This window comes from Marmota flaviventris, chromosome 7 (assembly GCF_047511675.1).
Source record: "Marmota flaviventris isolate mMarFla1 chromosome 7, mMarFla1.hap1, whole genome shotgun sequence".
Lineage (NCBI taxonomy): Eukaryota > Metazoa > Chordata > Mammalia > Rodentia > Sciuridae > Marmota > Marmota flaviventris.
The window spans coordinates 119,762,803-119,776,776 of record NC_092504.1 but is presented as its reverse complement, the minus strand read 5'-3'; the positions used below and the strand labels follow the sequence as shown (position 1 = coordinate 119,776,776).

The following is a 13,974-nucleotide window of genomic DNA, read 5'->3' as shown; positions in this document are numbered from 1 at the left end:
TGGACAATACTAATTTCTGCATCTAACTAGTAAGCTCTTTTTATCAGTTTTCAATTTTTGAGGAAAAAAGTTACACATTATTAATAAATATGAAAATAGATATTTATATTCATTGTGCATAATAACTAAGTCTATGTGGATGGTTTAATAGAAGGCTCGGAAACAAGGAAAAAAGTGTTCCAAACACCCTCCTGTGCTGTGCTGGAAACCACTGGGGACACAGAGGATGGAATCGTCCCTGCCATTATGGTATACACCACATGATACACATGTACATGCGAAGTCCTGCAGAACTCTACCAAAGTCTGTGGGTACAGTGTAGCTATTTTAGGTCAGGAGATAACTGTTTGGTAAAGTAGGTTTCTTATACTTCGGGTGAATTAATGGACTAGAAAGTAATAGCAGTAGAAAACAGGCAGAATTCTAGTTGGGGATCATTTCTCCCCATTCTTCCACACAAAGGGAAGTTGCTAGCAGATGAAAAAGCTTTTACAGATATGGTAAAGTAGTAGAAAGAAACAGTATCCTACTGCAGTGAAGGTGTGTGATACATTTTTTTTTTAAATTCTCCAAAACCTAGAAATCAAAAACAATATATGTGGTACTTTCTAAACTGGTTACTGCAAGTATTTGTGCAAGTATTTCATTCCACATGGGAACTATGAAAATGCTTATTTTGGGCAGTGTTTATATGACTTCTGCTTCTATGATATAAACTTCCATTGGTCACTTTTTGGTAGTGGCCTCTGGGAAAACCTCTTCAACAGATCTGGGCATATGCATAATTTTGAACTCAGGGACCACAAAGTACCCATGGACAAAGGATGATGCCCCTTCAGCCTTAAGATGAACTATTTCCTAAGCAAGTGTTTATAATTTAACATCACAAAGCCTTCTATCTATCTATCTATCTATCTATCTATCTATCTATCTATCTATCTAGTATATTTCACAGCAGCTTTTACATAATCTTATTGTTTTCAATAGTAAACTTCTTGAGATTCAGTAAAGTACTTTTATTCAATGAAAATTGAGTATATTTGTCTAAATAAGCAGTCTTCAAACTCAGGCATGCATACCCCTAGGGGTATAAGACTTCCCAGGGGATAAACAGGCACAGATGTTTTTAAGGGAATCAATCTCTAGTTCTTCAACTTTCATATTCTCTTGCCTAAAATTGATTTGCCTGAGAACTCTCCTGTGAGTTTTCCTTTCTCGTCTCCCTTTCCTCATGCTCTTCTAACACTAGATAAAATAATGAGATATTTCCCTTCCATGTAGAGTCTTACTAGGATGCTTTACCCCAGGGTATAAACATCTCTTGGGAGCTTAATACAGGGATAATTCAAATAGTGATGTGATATCAAAAAGTGAATGCTTAGATATATTCTGTGTAGTTAAGGTGGTTTTCAATAAAATAAAATGAGGATCTAATCACACTGTTAATTAATACATCATTAAAAATAAGCTTCAATAATAGTTTGTTACAATGAAAGATAACTTATTATTAGACCACAAAGATAACTTATTATTAGATCACTATATACATTTTGCCACATACAAAGGAGTTCAAAGATGTCTGACACAGTTAAAACTCCTTCCTTTCTCATCTATTTTCTATGTGAGTAACATTCCTTAGAGCTTCCATATCTTTCTTTATTTTGGAGATGAGGTCTCAATATCCAGGTTGATTTTGGACTCTTGGACTCAACTGATCCTCCTGCCTCAGCTTCCCAAGTGCTGGGATATTGGCGTGCATCACCTTGCCTGGCTATCATTCCCATCCTTAAAAACAAAATAGTAGGATAGACCTGTTGACAGACAGTAGGTCCATCTAGGAATACCCAAACTAATTGGGGGAAAGCTCCATCTATTTCAATAAAAACTGGTTTCCAATAAATGTCTGTGTTATTTTTACATTTAATAAATATTTTATTATAATGCTAACATAAGTATTAATACTTATAATGATCACTCAATGTAGATTAATTTTGTAGAAAGGTGAGCCTTCTGGTCATAGACAATTTTAAAATTTAAATTTATATACCTGTGTTTAATTTTCTGTATATTTTTATTGCTGAAAAGTGTAATTTTAAAAAGGTAAGATAAAATTATGTGTGGGAAGTAGGATAAAAACATAAATTGAAGATGAAACAGGAATGAAGTAAAATCTCTAATTATTAAGGGCTTTTATATGCATTTTTAAAAAATAGAATTTTTTTCTAGGTGCAGTAGTGCACTCCTGTAATCCCAGCAGCTCAGGAGGCTGAGGCAGGAGGATCACAAGTTCAAAGCCAGCCTCAGGGGCTGGGGATGTGGCTCAAGCAGTAGCGCGCTCGCCTGGCATGCGTGCGGCCCGGGTTCGATCCTCAGCACCACATACAAACAAAGATGTTTTGTCCGCCGAAAACTAAAAAATAAATATTAAAAAAAAAAGCCAGCCTCAGCAACTTAGCAAAGAAGCCCTTCTCAAAACAAAACATAAAAAGGGCTGGAGATGTGGCTCAGTGGTTAAGTACCCCTGAGTTCAATCCCTGGTACCAAAAATAAAAAATAATAATAATAAAAATAGAAATTGTTGAGTATCAATTCATTCTGATACTTAGGGATTCCATTGGATACATACATTTTTTTTTTTAATCTATGCCAGAAATTCTAAGTATTTCAACTTGGGATGAAACTTTTAGAAGTCAACCTTAAAATTTTTGAGAAGATAACATGGTTTTAAATAATGATTTTAGGAACAGAGGCACAGTCTAATGACTGGAGATCTAGAGCACAGAGGGCAAGCGATGGTCCACAGGATGGATCAGGCCCATGCCTGTTTTTTTTATATATATAGTTTTATTAGAAAACAACCATGTTCATTTATTTATGTATTGTCTATGGTGGCTTTGTGCTATCATGTCAGAGTTAGGTAGTTGTTCTGAAACCTCATGGCTCACAAGCCTAAAATATTTACTATCCGGCCCTTTACTAAAAAAGCTTACCCATCCTTGTTATAAAGGTTACAATTGCGGATTTCATTAGACTTTACACTAAAGATATTTATTGGCACATTTTAAAGCAAACAATGAGCCTATAAATCAGAAATAAGGCTTTCTATGACTTAGAGAATGGGCTTTACTATTTTCCTCACTTCTAAAGCTATACAAGTAAGATTTTAAATTTTTTAAAAAATGTATTCAAAGCAAAATGCAATTTAGAAAATAGTAGTACTTATCCTTCATATAGATACTTTTTAGATTTCTGCTTATATTTTAGAAAAATGGTAAATAAATTGGTTTTGAGCTTTAGGTTATTTTTGTCCATCCTGATAGTCTACCTGCAAATGGTAGCCATTTAGCTCTCTATTGAGACAAAGCTTTTAAAGACAAAAAAAGTAATGTATGCATAGGGGACATCTTGGATTTGAAAAAATAAATCTATTAATTCATACACTTTCTTTAAAAATGTTAAACTCTACCAAATTTATTTGTACCAGAGAAATCTGACAAAATTATGAGCCAAACATCAATGCTGGTAGCCTACCCCAGAGGGAGGCAACTGGGCTTTTTATTCTAAAAGTTATTGAACAGCATCTTCAAGGCTGAACATTCTTGGTGATGCCACATTTGAAATGCTCCCATATGGGGATGAAAATTCCAACTAACCTACTCAAAAGACATAGCAGCAATTACATATTCTAAGTCATGTGCTGCAGAAGCACAGTTTATCCCAATGGCTCTTTCTGATCTTCTCCCTGTTTTATCCCTCCCGAACAAATTTAACCTCCAATGGCAATTTATTGGGCTGCAGGACCCTAGGAAAATGAATACAAATATCTTAACGCTACCATTGGCTGGGTAATATATTTCAACTTTGAAACTGCTCTGCAATTGCACATTAATCCCCAGACTGAACGGACGGTCTAGAAAGAAAGGATTGATCTCTTTTAATGATGAAACCCTGGCACTACAGTTTTATTTTTCACAACACAGTGCTGCTAAGAACCCCACTGTTATTATGAAAATTTCCCTAGCAAAGGAGCTCCATCACATTACCGGTGCGCCAATTCATCATAACGTGCCTCGCTCCTGCTCATCAACAAGTCTGAGTGATGAAAAGATCCAATATTATCCTGACAGTACTTCATGCGCATTCTCAATCACACATTATTACAGCATCCATATTAATTTTCAGTGACACGCGTCCTAGGCCTGTTCAAATTAGGCAAACCAACGAGGGGGAGTTGATGAAATACCAGCATAGCCACAGCTCATTGCATTCCAATTTGCATGCAAATGGTTTATCAGGAAAATTCCATTCCCAGCAACCAGCAAGTGAAAAACAACTGTAATCTACACTTCAGGGCCACCATACAGAGCTTAATGAATCGCAAAGAGAGAAGGAAGTGACAGACCTATGAGAGGATCGATTTCCACTGGCAGCTGGTATGGCTGGTCTTGTACAGCACCTTGATGAGCTGGAATTCACAAAAGATTAGAAAAAAAAAAAGCATTATTTTTCATATAGTAAACTACATAAAAATGCACAAGTCAAATCTTACGTAGAATTGTTTCCAACCTCCAAATCTTGCAGTTTTGTGAAATTTAAAGACTAAAAATCCAGGTGCTTTTATGGCTAGCTTATTAAACATTTATTTTAGATTAGTGCTGTTCTGAACATGTGCCATCAGCAGTGGCTCCAGTCCTGGGCCATAAGCTATAGCAGATGCTTGACTGGCAACCTCTGATGCTGCAACAAAACAAAATTAAGTGGTAAAGCGTGCTGAAAACAAAATGTGACAACCATCTGCTGACTGTAGCAAATACTATTTTTTCGTTACTTCTTAAAAAGGCAGTTTTGAATGCTGCAGCACAAAGGATCCACAAAAACGTCAGTTTATGATGGAGAAAGGGAAAGCTCTAAGTCAGGGAACATTTAATGTTTCATCCATCACTTAAAAGCAATCAATTGAAAGTTTGAATAAAAATAAAGAAAGCTATCCGCAGATAAATGTTTTAGTTAAATGCATTTGGCTGAAATATTTTCTTAAAGATTGGATTGAGGGTTTTTAAAAAAAGTTTTATTAATATTTAATATTTCCATGGTTTCAATTTAAAAATATTCTGAGAAGCAAATGAGTTAGAAAAATCAATCTATACTAAGAATAGTTTGTTCCATTCTCAAAATGACTTTAAAGATTCAGGCACGCTTCTTTTTTTAACTGAAAAGAGGTTTTGCAAGCCATCTCCTTGTGGAAGGTAGGAGGACTTGGGCAAAGAGGAAGCTACTGGATGGGTATGCAGGCCAGGCGCATCATATGCCCTAAAAGGAAGAGTTTGGGAGAGATGATCTTTTCAGCTTCACAGTTCTGATAGTTAAATTCTGGGCCCTTTTCCAAACTATTTTCCCCAAATGACTCACACATTCACCCTGGTTAGTATCTGCCTTTTATAGACTCACAAGGATTTACATTACCACTTGGTTGATAATAGAGCTCTGCTCAATACTATAAGATTTTAGGAGATCTTCCTGTCTTTGAGGGGATGAAAATAATAATCAGATATATTTCAATGAGTTCATTTGATTATTTTAAAACTTATTGTCTTATTTTCCCTAGTTAATACATGCCAACTTTTCAAGGATGTCTGGAAGGCCATTAATACTGATAAATATCTAAGTAAGTACAATACTGGCATTAAAGTTTATAGTTTAGTGTGTATAAGAAGCTGAAGCCACAACGACTCACTCTTTTTTATTGAAGGTATTTGCCTTTGCTGATTACTGGCTCTGCTGATAAAGAAATCATAGGCTGCCTGATCAAGGAAAAAGCCCCAAAGCCTCTGGTCTGCCCAAGAGTAATACCAGTGTCAATCTGCACTAATGCCTTGAGAACTTTTCTCTACTTCTCTGAGAATCTAAGCTCATAGGAACATTAAAACCACTGTCAGTGAAAAGGGCTTATGGAAGTAATCTTACCACTGACCATCTGACCAGTAATTTGCAACTGACCATTATGTGACCTTGGGTAAGTTATGTAGCCTCTGTGCTTCAGTTCCCTAATCTGGGTTTAGTTGGATAATATAAAATTGCCAACCTGACCATTTTGACCTATAAAAACAGCAATTTGATATGGTTTGACTAAAAACAGAATCTATATCCTCAACTTGTTGGAGGGCTTAAGTACCCATAAAATCATTAAAATGATCCTTAGAAACTAGAAAATGCTTTATAAACATTAGCTGTTGTTATTTATTTTGGAGGAGGTCTTCCAAGTCCTTTGAATGAGAGAGGAAGATAAAGATTTTTTTTCTCTTTTGAGGTGCTAGGGATCGAATCCAGGGCCTGTTTGAGGTACATGCTGTATTGCTGAGCTACAGCCTAGTCCAGGATTGTGCCTTTTCTAAATCAGGACATAGATAGTACTCAAAGAACTGGCAGAGCTAGCTGTTTTGTGAATGAATTATGAAAATCACAGATCCTTAGAAAAGACAGAATCTAAAATTTTTTAAAAGTTAGAGAAACATAAATTTGATATTTAATGAAGAGAAAGAGCGAGTTCTAATGTTGGTTTTAATTAAGGGATTCTAACAGGTAAAGATAAAATGAAATATTGGATGCATACAAACATACCTGAAATGAGGCACAGATTAACAGAATAGATGTTTAATATTTTTAGGTGTAGATATAATCCAGAACTGGAGATCTCATCCTAGAAAGATAACTCTGTGGTGAAGCCCCACATTATCATCTTTGTGTTTATCTATGAAGAGTTGCTAGTCACACTGCAAAGGCAGCATGCACGTAAAGGTGGGGATGAAAAGCACTAATGACATAGGCACAGACAATGAGGACTCACTGAGGAGAAAAGTACAGGCAAAGAATCTGTAGAACTCTGCATTCCCCCAGGCTCTTACCTTACAGAAAGGTGATCTGAGGCTAGGAATTGTCAGATGCCCCATAAGTGATACTCCAGCAAAGGGAACTCTAATTCACTTTACATACTTTTCAAAAAATTGGACATGGAGAAGAGAACACCTGGCCACCAAGTACTAAGGGAAGCAAGCTTTTTAATCAGGAACATTCCCCTTCCTCAAAAGGGGAATGCCAGGAGCTTAGTTGTCCATGCTTAGAGCGTAGCCTTACAACCTGGGTATCAATTGGAGACTTAGGAGCCCCTTGAGTCTAATAGCTGCTGAGCCAGCAATTCCAGAGACTGAGGTGGGGTGGTACAGCAGGACTTTTCAGCAGCTGAGTCTATCTTTAGACGAGAATTTCAGTTTAAAGAGAATTATAGAATATCCTCCCATATTCTATAATTCTCTTTAAACTGAAATTCCCAGGATGCCAGAAACAGCCACCCAGGATAAGCATTATTTGTGGTGGCCCTGGTGTTGTGAACATTAAAACATTTGCAAAACTCTTAAGGGCAACTGCACACAGAGTAGGTAAATCCTTGGTACGTTTGATAGCACATACCCACCAGTATGTTCTTCTAATGGATAGAAATCAGAGAGCCCCAAAAGTACATTTCTTAAACAAATCATAATGTTTAGTGTCCATACACAAGTATGTCACTTGCATATACTTCTCTAAGAGTTCAATTGAAGCAGACCCAATTAGAGAGACTAAATGTCAGCTTCAGTTTTGACCATCTCCATTTTTTCTAAAATCTATTCTCTAATCAATTGTTTCCATTGTTTCACTTCCAGTGTCCAGGAAAATGACTATATTTAATCAATTCTGATACCACCCAGAGATTCTTTGTGACCAATGCTTTATTGAACCAGGTCAGTATACCAGGTTTATGTTTGGAATGTCTTTTATTCCATTCTAAAATCTCTTCTATTAATTTGAATGAGGACTTTGCTCAAGAATTTATACTTAGGCAGCCAATTTCAGGTATTCTAATTTGTAGTGCTTTATGCACACTTTATAGATTTAATGACAAATTAACAGACCATTAAAATATATTCTTTTAGAACTTCCTACCTATAACAATGGCTTGGGGGAAAAGCCTATAATCTGTAGGACTTTAGAAGAGTTTCCTCCTTATTTCTTTTGTTTCTTAAATTAGAGGGCAAAAAAGAACAGTGCTAAATTCAGGTCCCAACATTCTGTTCTAATGAGAAGCAATAAAATCACAAAGGGATGAACATAAAATCTGAGCTGGAAAACCTGGGTTCAAGCTCTGCCACTGACTGGCAGATGTGATGGTGAGTGAGCCCAGCATCTTCACTGAAGAAACACTGCAGCCAAGGAACTCTACCACCTCTTTAAACTTGGATGGCTTTTGATTCTAATGGTTACTTTAATTGGGCATGGTCATTCAGCTCTTAGTGGAAGAATAGAAGGTACCAACAGAAGGGCATGCAGCATGTGAGCTGTATAATTTAACTACTCCATAACAAACACTATCGTGCTGTACACAAAAAGTTTCTGTCAGATATCAGACAATTCAAAGTATTTATCAAATGAATGAGTGGGGGCAAAATCTGATAAATAAGTACACGCTATTTATAAATAAAATAGTGTCATTGTATTAAAATGTTATACTAGAAACAATATTTATTTCCAAGGATAAAGAGAAACTGCCAGATGCCAAAGAACAGTTTAAGCTTTAACATTTGTACCACAGACCTCAGAGGTGGGAGGGGCTTCTTCCAGTCTTTCAAACTAATCGACATTTTGATTCAGACTCATGCTTGTTAACCAAAAGCTCAAGCGTTAAGATACATACTCGTGGGTATGACAATATCTTCCTACAGTGTTCAGCAGGCACTTGGCCTTTCTTTACTCACCAGGAAGGTTGTGCCACTTGTTCACAGCAAAGAGTCTATTAGCAGTGACCGTGATCACAGCAGGAGCAGCCCAGCCAGGCTGGGTGTTGGCTGCCACGTGGGTGACAGGGGAGTTAGAGGGGAACTTGAGGACCATGATGACATCCTGCTGGGCTTGGTCTGTGAACATCAATGGACTCTGCAGGAGGAGATACTGTTGAGAGGGCATGACAAGACCCAAATACACATGAAGGAGAAGACAAAGGAGGAGAAGAAAGAGCAGGAAAAGAAGAAGAAGACCATGTTAACACAGGTTGCAAGTCGAGCCACAGAAAGGCTGCAGAAACAGCATCATGATTTGCTTGTTTTTTTACATGGCATTATTTGGGATTTTTGGGGACTGAAGTAGAATATGTTAAACAAAAACACTTCAAAAATCTATAAATGTCATTAGCTCCCTTTCCCTGCCCACTGTCATAGAAAACTAAAAGAATGATTTGATTTAGATTCTAAATAGGCAAAGTATTGGGATTACATTAAACTGTTTTAGTTGCTATTACGTAATGATCTTTGGGATTAAAAATAAAAGAAGGATAAGAATAGGCAATAGGTGTAAAAACTAGCCGAGGTAATTTCCAAAGATCATCAAAAGAAGTCTTGAATTAGCTCAAAGATTTTGACAACTAAATAAAGAGATAATTAAAACAAATATATTTATAAGCAATAGTTAGGCAGCATGCATATATTATTATGGTCAAGAAATAATTTATGAATGTAATATACCAACTTAATTATACAGGTGTTTCAAAGCAATGAATAATTAAATGTACTTGTAAAAACAATATATTTATATAGTGCACCAAGTAATAAACACTGCCTATTGTAATGCAAATGCCACTGTTCTCAGTGTAGCTACAAGTAAAGAGAAATATCTAGATGGTTCTCATCCCTCTCATTAAAAAAAACTAAAGCTCAAAACTTTTTTGATTTGTCCTTTGAAAGCAAAAAGTAATTGAAAATGTTAAATGAAACACTCTTCTAATAACCTGCAACAAAATAAATCTTGAAGACTGCTAAGGATTTGGAACATTGCTACAACCCATATGTCATAACCCAAGACATATACAACACAACTCTGATTTATTGGCTTTATTTATACTTTGTGGTAATCTGCTATCATACAATAATTACACTGTACATTTTCAGTGATTCTCTCCAACCATGTCTATTTTCTAATAGCTGATTAGTATCATTCAGAATTGAAACACATTGATGAAATGCTTCTGGCTGCTTTCCTACTGCCATATTTCAAAACACCAGGTATATGTAAATGTGTAGGCACATATATTTAACACATATTTATTCAGAACTGCTAATAAAAAATTAAATACATTTGCATTTTTATTATCAGTCCTTTTAAAAAAGTTATTAAGAGTACTTAGAAAAACATATTGCACTAAGAATTCCTATTTGCACTCTTTGCATAAAGGTGTAAATAAAGGCAACTAATAAGCTACCCAGACACCCTTCTGAGCAAGTGGCTAAAAGCCAATCAATATTATGAGTTAATCCTCCCTGGATGCTCATTCAATTAAAGGTGTCAGTAATGCCTCATCTGATGTGGCCTCAATTAAATCCAACTATCTGATGGTGTGAAAACACAAGGGGATACAGCAACAGCAGCAAAACCAGACAAATAGGCAGCCTTCGTGTGCCTGCTAATTACTACACCTGGTGTATATTATGGCTCATGCACTTAACGCAGCACGAGGTGGCATTAATTTCTGCTGTATTCATGTGTGTGTGTATGTGTGTGTGTGGGGTGGGGTGCACTGATGGTTGATGGGGGAACTCATCTGAATGTTGGTAAAAACAATTAATAAACGTGTGTGCCTTTGATTTTTAAAATCCCTGATATCAGTAAGTACTTTTTGTCACACAAAGAACCATTTATATGGTTCTTAAGGAATTCTGTGAAATCAGGCAAAAAATAAGAAAAAAGGAACAACAATGAACAAAAATCCTATAAGCTAGTTTTAAACAAGTCCTGTGGAAGGGAAATGAAAATAATTTCAGAGTACCAAGCCTTATTTTTCAATTACATAGTTTTTAAATAATATTTACTCAAGTCAATTTATAAACTCTGAGAAAATCAGAGTACAACATAATAATAAAGTCTCCCTGAAAGGAAGTTCATACATATTTCTGAGCTTAACAGCTCATATTATAAATATAATTAGGCTCAAATTGAATAATTCCAATGTTTATGCCCTTAAAAACACACGCGAAAAATGTCTAATGTGTAGGAAGAATGTCTTGTTTACATAGTGACTCTAGTGGGCTGACTCTTAGCCACAGGCAAGGACAAACCACTTTCCACAGCAGGCTGCAGATACAATATCAGAATTGTCCACAGCAGTCTCACAACCAGCTGTCCCTCCAGTCAGTTCCTGCACACCCCATCCTGACTAGAGCTCCCTACACACATGCACACCACAAGAAGCTCTCTCAGGAGCTCCATCATAACCTTCACTAATAAGCATGAATGAGGAGCACCAGCAGTAAGACAGCACGCTCCACCTTCCTGGGCTGCTCTGTGGCGATGGCAGCAGCCACAGATAAGCAGAGCTACTGATAAAAAAAAAGCTTTAAGAGAACAAGCCCTCTTTTAACCTGGGGAGCTCAGGCGAGACTGGTCTGAAGTGGAAGTAGCCAGATCTCATTTGGTTTCCCCCAGATTAAGTGTATACTTGCCACCAACTCTAGTTTCTTTTTACTATGCCTTTCTTTTCCACCCACCTATGTATAGGGCAAAAACCAGAATTTATATAAGTCTAAAAAGAAGTTCAGGTATTTAATTCAGAGGATAAAGATAAAAAGAAAGAGGGTGCCCCCGCCTCATGTGAGCATGTGCCTTCCCACCTAGGGACAGTAAAGCTGATCTGCCTCAATGAGCCAATAATCTTTTGCCACAAGGAAGGCTGGGCATGGGAGCGTGTGCATTGCCTCAGTAACCATGGCTGTGCGGTGACCCAGGCAGAAAGTCAATGGGGCAGCAGAGGGGCTTCCATTAGCCAGCACCCAAACAGCCTGGTCTCACTGACAAGCTATTACTAAAACTAATTCCAAAGCCCAAGCATAAATCATTCTTACTATTTTTATGGCATTATCTTCCATTGGTTATGGCCTTTGTGTAGTAGTTTTCAACCCACTAGACTCACCCTTTATGTTTGTTAAAATCTGGTCTCACTGGTTTTAAAACATGTAGTGAGAAGGTGATAAAAATATTTTTAAAAATAAATGTTATAGTTTATTATTATGGCCAATTCATGTTCCTAAAGAAATAAAGGGGAAAACTCTGGAAGTAGAAAGAAGATGAGAAAGAAGCAAAAGGGAAAAAGACACAGAAGAAGGGGAAGTGGGAAGAGAAAGAAAAAAAAAAAGAGAAAGACCAGAGGTGGACAGGCCTCAGTCTGTGTCTTGCCCTTTCAGCTGTTGCTCCTTCCTTCCTAATGTCAAAATCCTGCCATCTTTAAGCCATAACACAGAATTTGAATTTATCTTAAATTATTCATATTTCCTTCTTTCTCTCTTTCTTTCACTTGCTAGGCAGGTGCTCTACCATTGAGCAACTCCAGTAATGAGCAACCTCTTTTATGAGAATCATGCAATTTGATTTGTTACTGTGCCAATTTTTTTTTCCCATCTCATTGAAGAATTTCTTCCTGAAACTTCAGGAACTACAAAGGTAGAATGACCATTTTATTTTGCAGCTCAAGTCTAATTCTGGACTGGCTTTTGACTTGCTTCGCTTCGACCAACAAAATATGGCATAAATGATGTATAAGTTCAAAAGCAAGCCTCAAGAAGTCTCCCGATTTTGTCTTCATTTTCTTGGGAACTTCTGCCATGGGAAGAGTCTGATCTAACTTCCTTAAAGGGTGAGAGTCCACATGGAATAAGAAGCTCATCCACTCAGCCCCAGTGTGGGTGAGTCAAGGTGAAAAGAGCAGAAGAAATGCCAATAGAACTCTCAAAATCATGAGAAATCAAATAAATCATTGTTTTAAGTCATTAAAGTTTTGATATACTAAGCACCCCCACCAACCTCTTCCCTGACCTTCAGTAACAATACCTACATATCAAAATTAGTTTAAAAATTCCCAACCTGAGAAATATATTGGGATGTTAAATAATGATCAATGTAAAATAATGATCAAAGAAGCAAAACTAATCTAGAAACTCATAGGATCCAATCAGAAAATTAAACAAATCCTAGGTCTGGTGTCCTTTTCCCACAGTGAGGAGAAGTGACAATCAAGACCTCTTAATTCTGCAACACAAAACATGAACTGAGGGCTGGGTTGTGGCTCAGTGGTAGAGTGCTCACCTAGCATGCATGAGACACTGGGTCTGATCCTCAGCACCACATAAAAATAAAAATAAAGACATTGTGTCCACCTAAAACTAAAAAATAAATATTAAAAAAAAAACACGAACCGATGACATATTAGTACACTGGAGATCTTCACCTTCTCAAAGACTCGAGAAAAGAAGGAAGTGGCATTTGCTGGTTGTTAGTGGGTTAACACATATTGCATAAGAGCAGGCCCTGGTGGGGTGGAGCACCTCAAGCACAGTGAGTGACTGTTAGGAATATCAAGCATGGTCTGAAAGACAGGCCAGGAAAGAGCAGAGTGAAAATGGCACTCACCGCTTGCATGGCAGAACCTCTGGGAGGATGGGGCTCTATGAGAAGTTGAGAAGGCGTCTGTCCAAAACTTCGGATTTGAGCTTCGACAGCCTGAAAAAGGCATGGCAAGTCTGAGGTTAAGAGGTGTTAATTACAGGCACTAGAACCACAACTGCCACCTGAAAATGTCATTCCATACTTCTGGCTTGTTTCATGTTGAAAATTGACCTGTATTTTCACAGGGGGCTGTGCACCTGGCAAGGGCAGTGAGGGTGAGGTCACCCTGTAGTACTGTGGAAGCTGTTCCTATAAAACTCTGCAAAACATTCTCATCTTGCTCAGTGATATGAAACAGAAACCAGCTATAACAATCAGAAATTGTCCTTTTTGGCTTCGTCTCTGTTTTCTTGTGTTTGGTTTTTCTGCTTGCAACATCTATGATGACAAAAGGCTAATCTTTTACAGGTAGACAGAAAAACTATTGCTTCTTTGATTCTAGGCCCCATTTCATCCTGG

General features: G+C 37.1%; 1 protein-coding gene across 5 annotated transcripts in view; it reads right to left on the bottom strand.

The window, feature by feature from the left end:
• Lrba (LPS responsive beige-like anchor protein) overlaps positions 1–13,974 on the bottom strand; it is a 701,372-nt gene that overhangs the window by 38,750 nt on the left and 648,648 nt on the right. For 3 of the 5 annotated variants that reach the window (XM_071614622.1, XM_071614624.1, XM_071614626.1), the window contains 3 exons: positions 13,480–13,569; positions 8,787–8,979; positions 4,403–4,465 (listed from right to left, as the gene is read on the bottom strand). In XM_071614622.1, the coding sequence (XP_071470723.1) occupies positions 4,403–4,465; positions 8,787–8,979; positions 13,480–13,569 (346 nt within the window). The remainder of the gene's footprint in view (positions 1–4,402; positions 4,466–8,786; positions 8,980–13,479; positions 13,570–13,974) is intronic. The other 2 variants (XM_071614623.1, XM_071614625.1) reach the window with 1 other exon arrangement.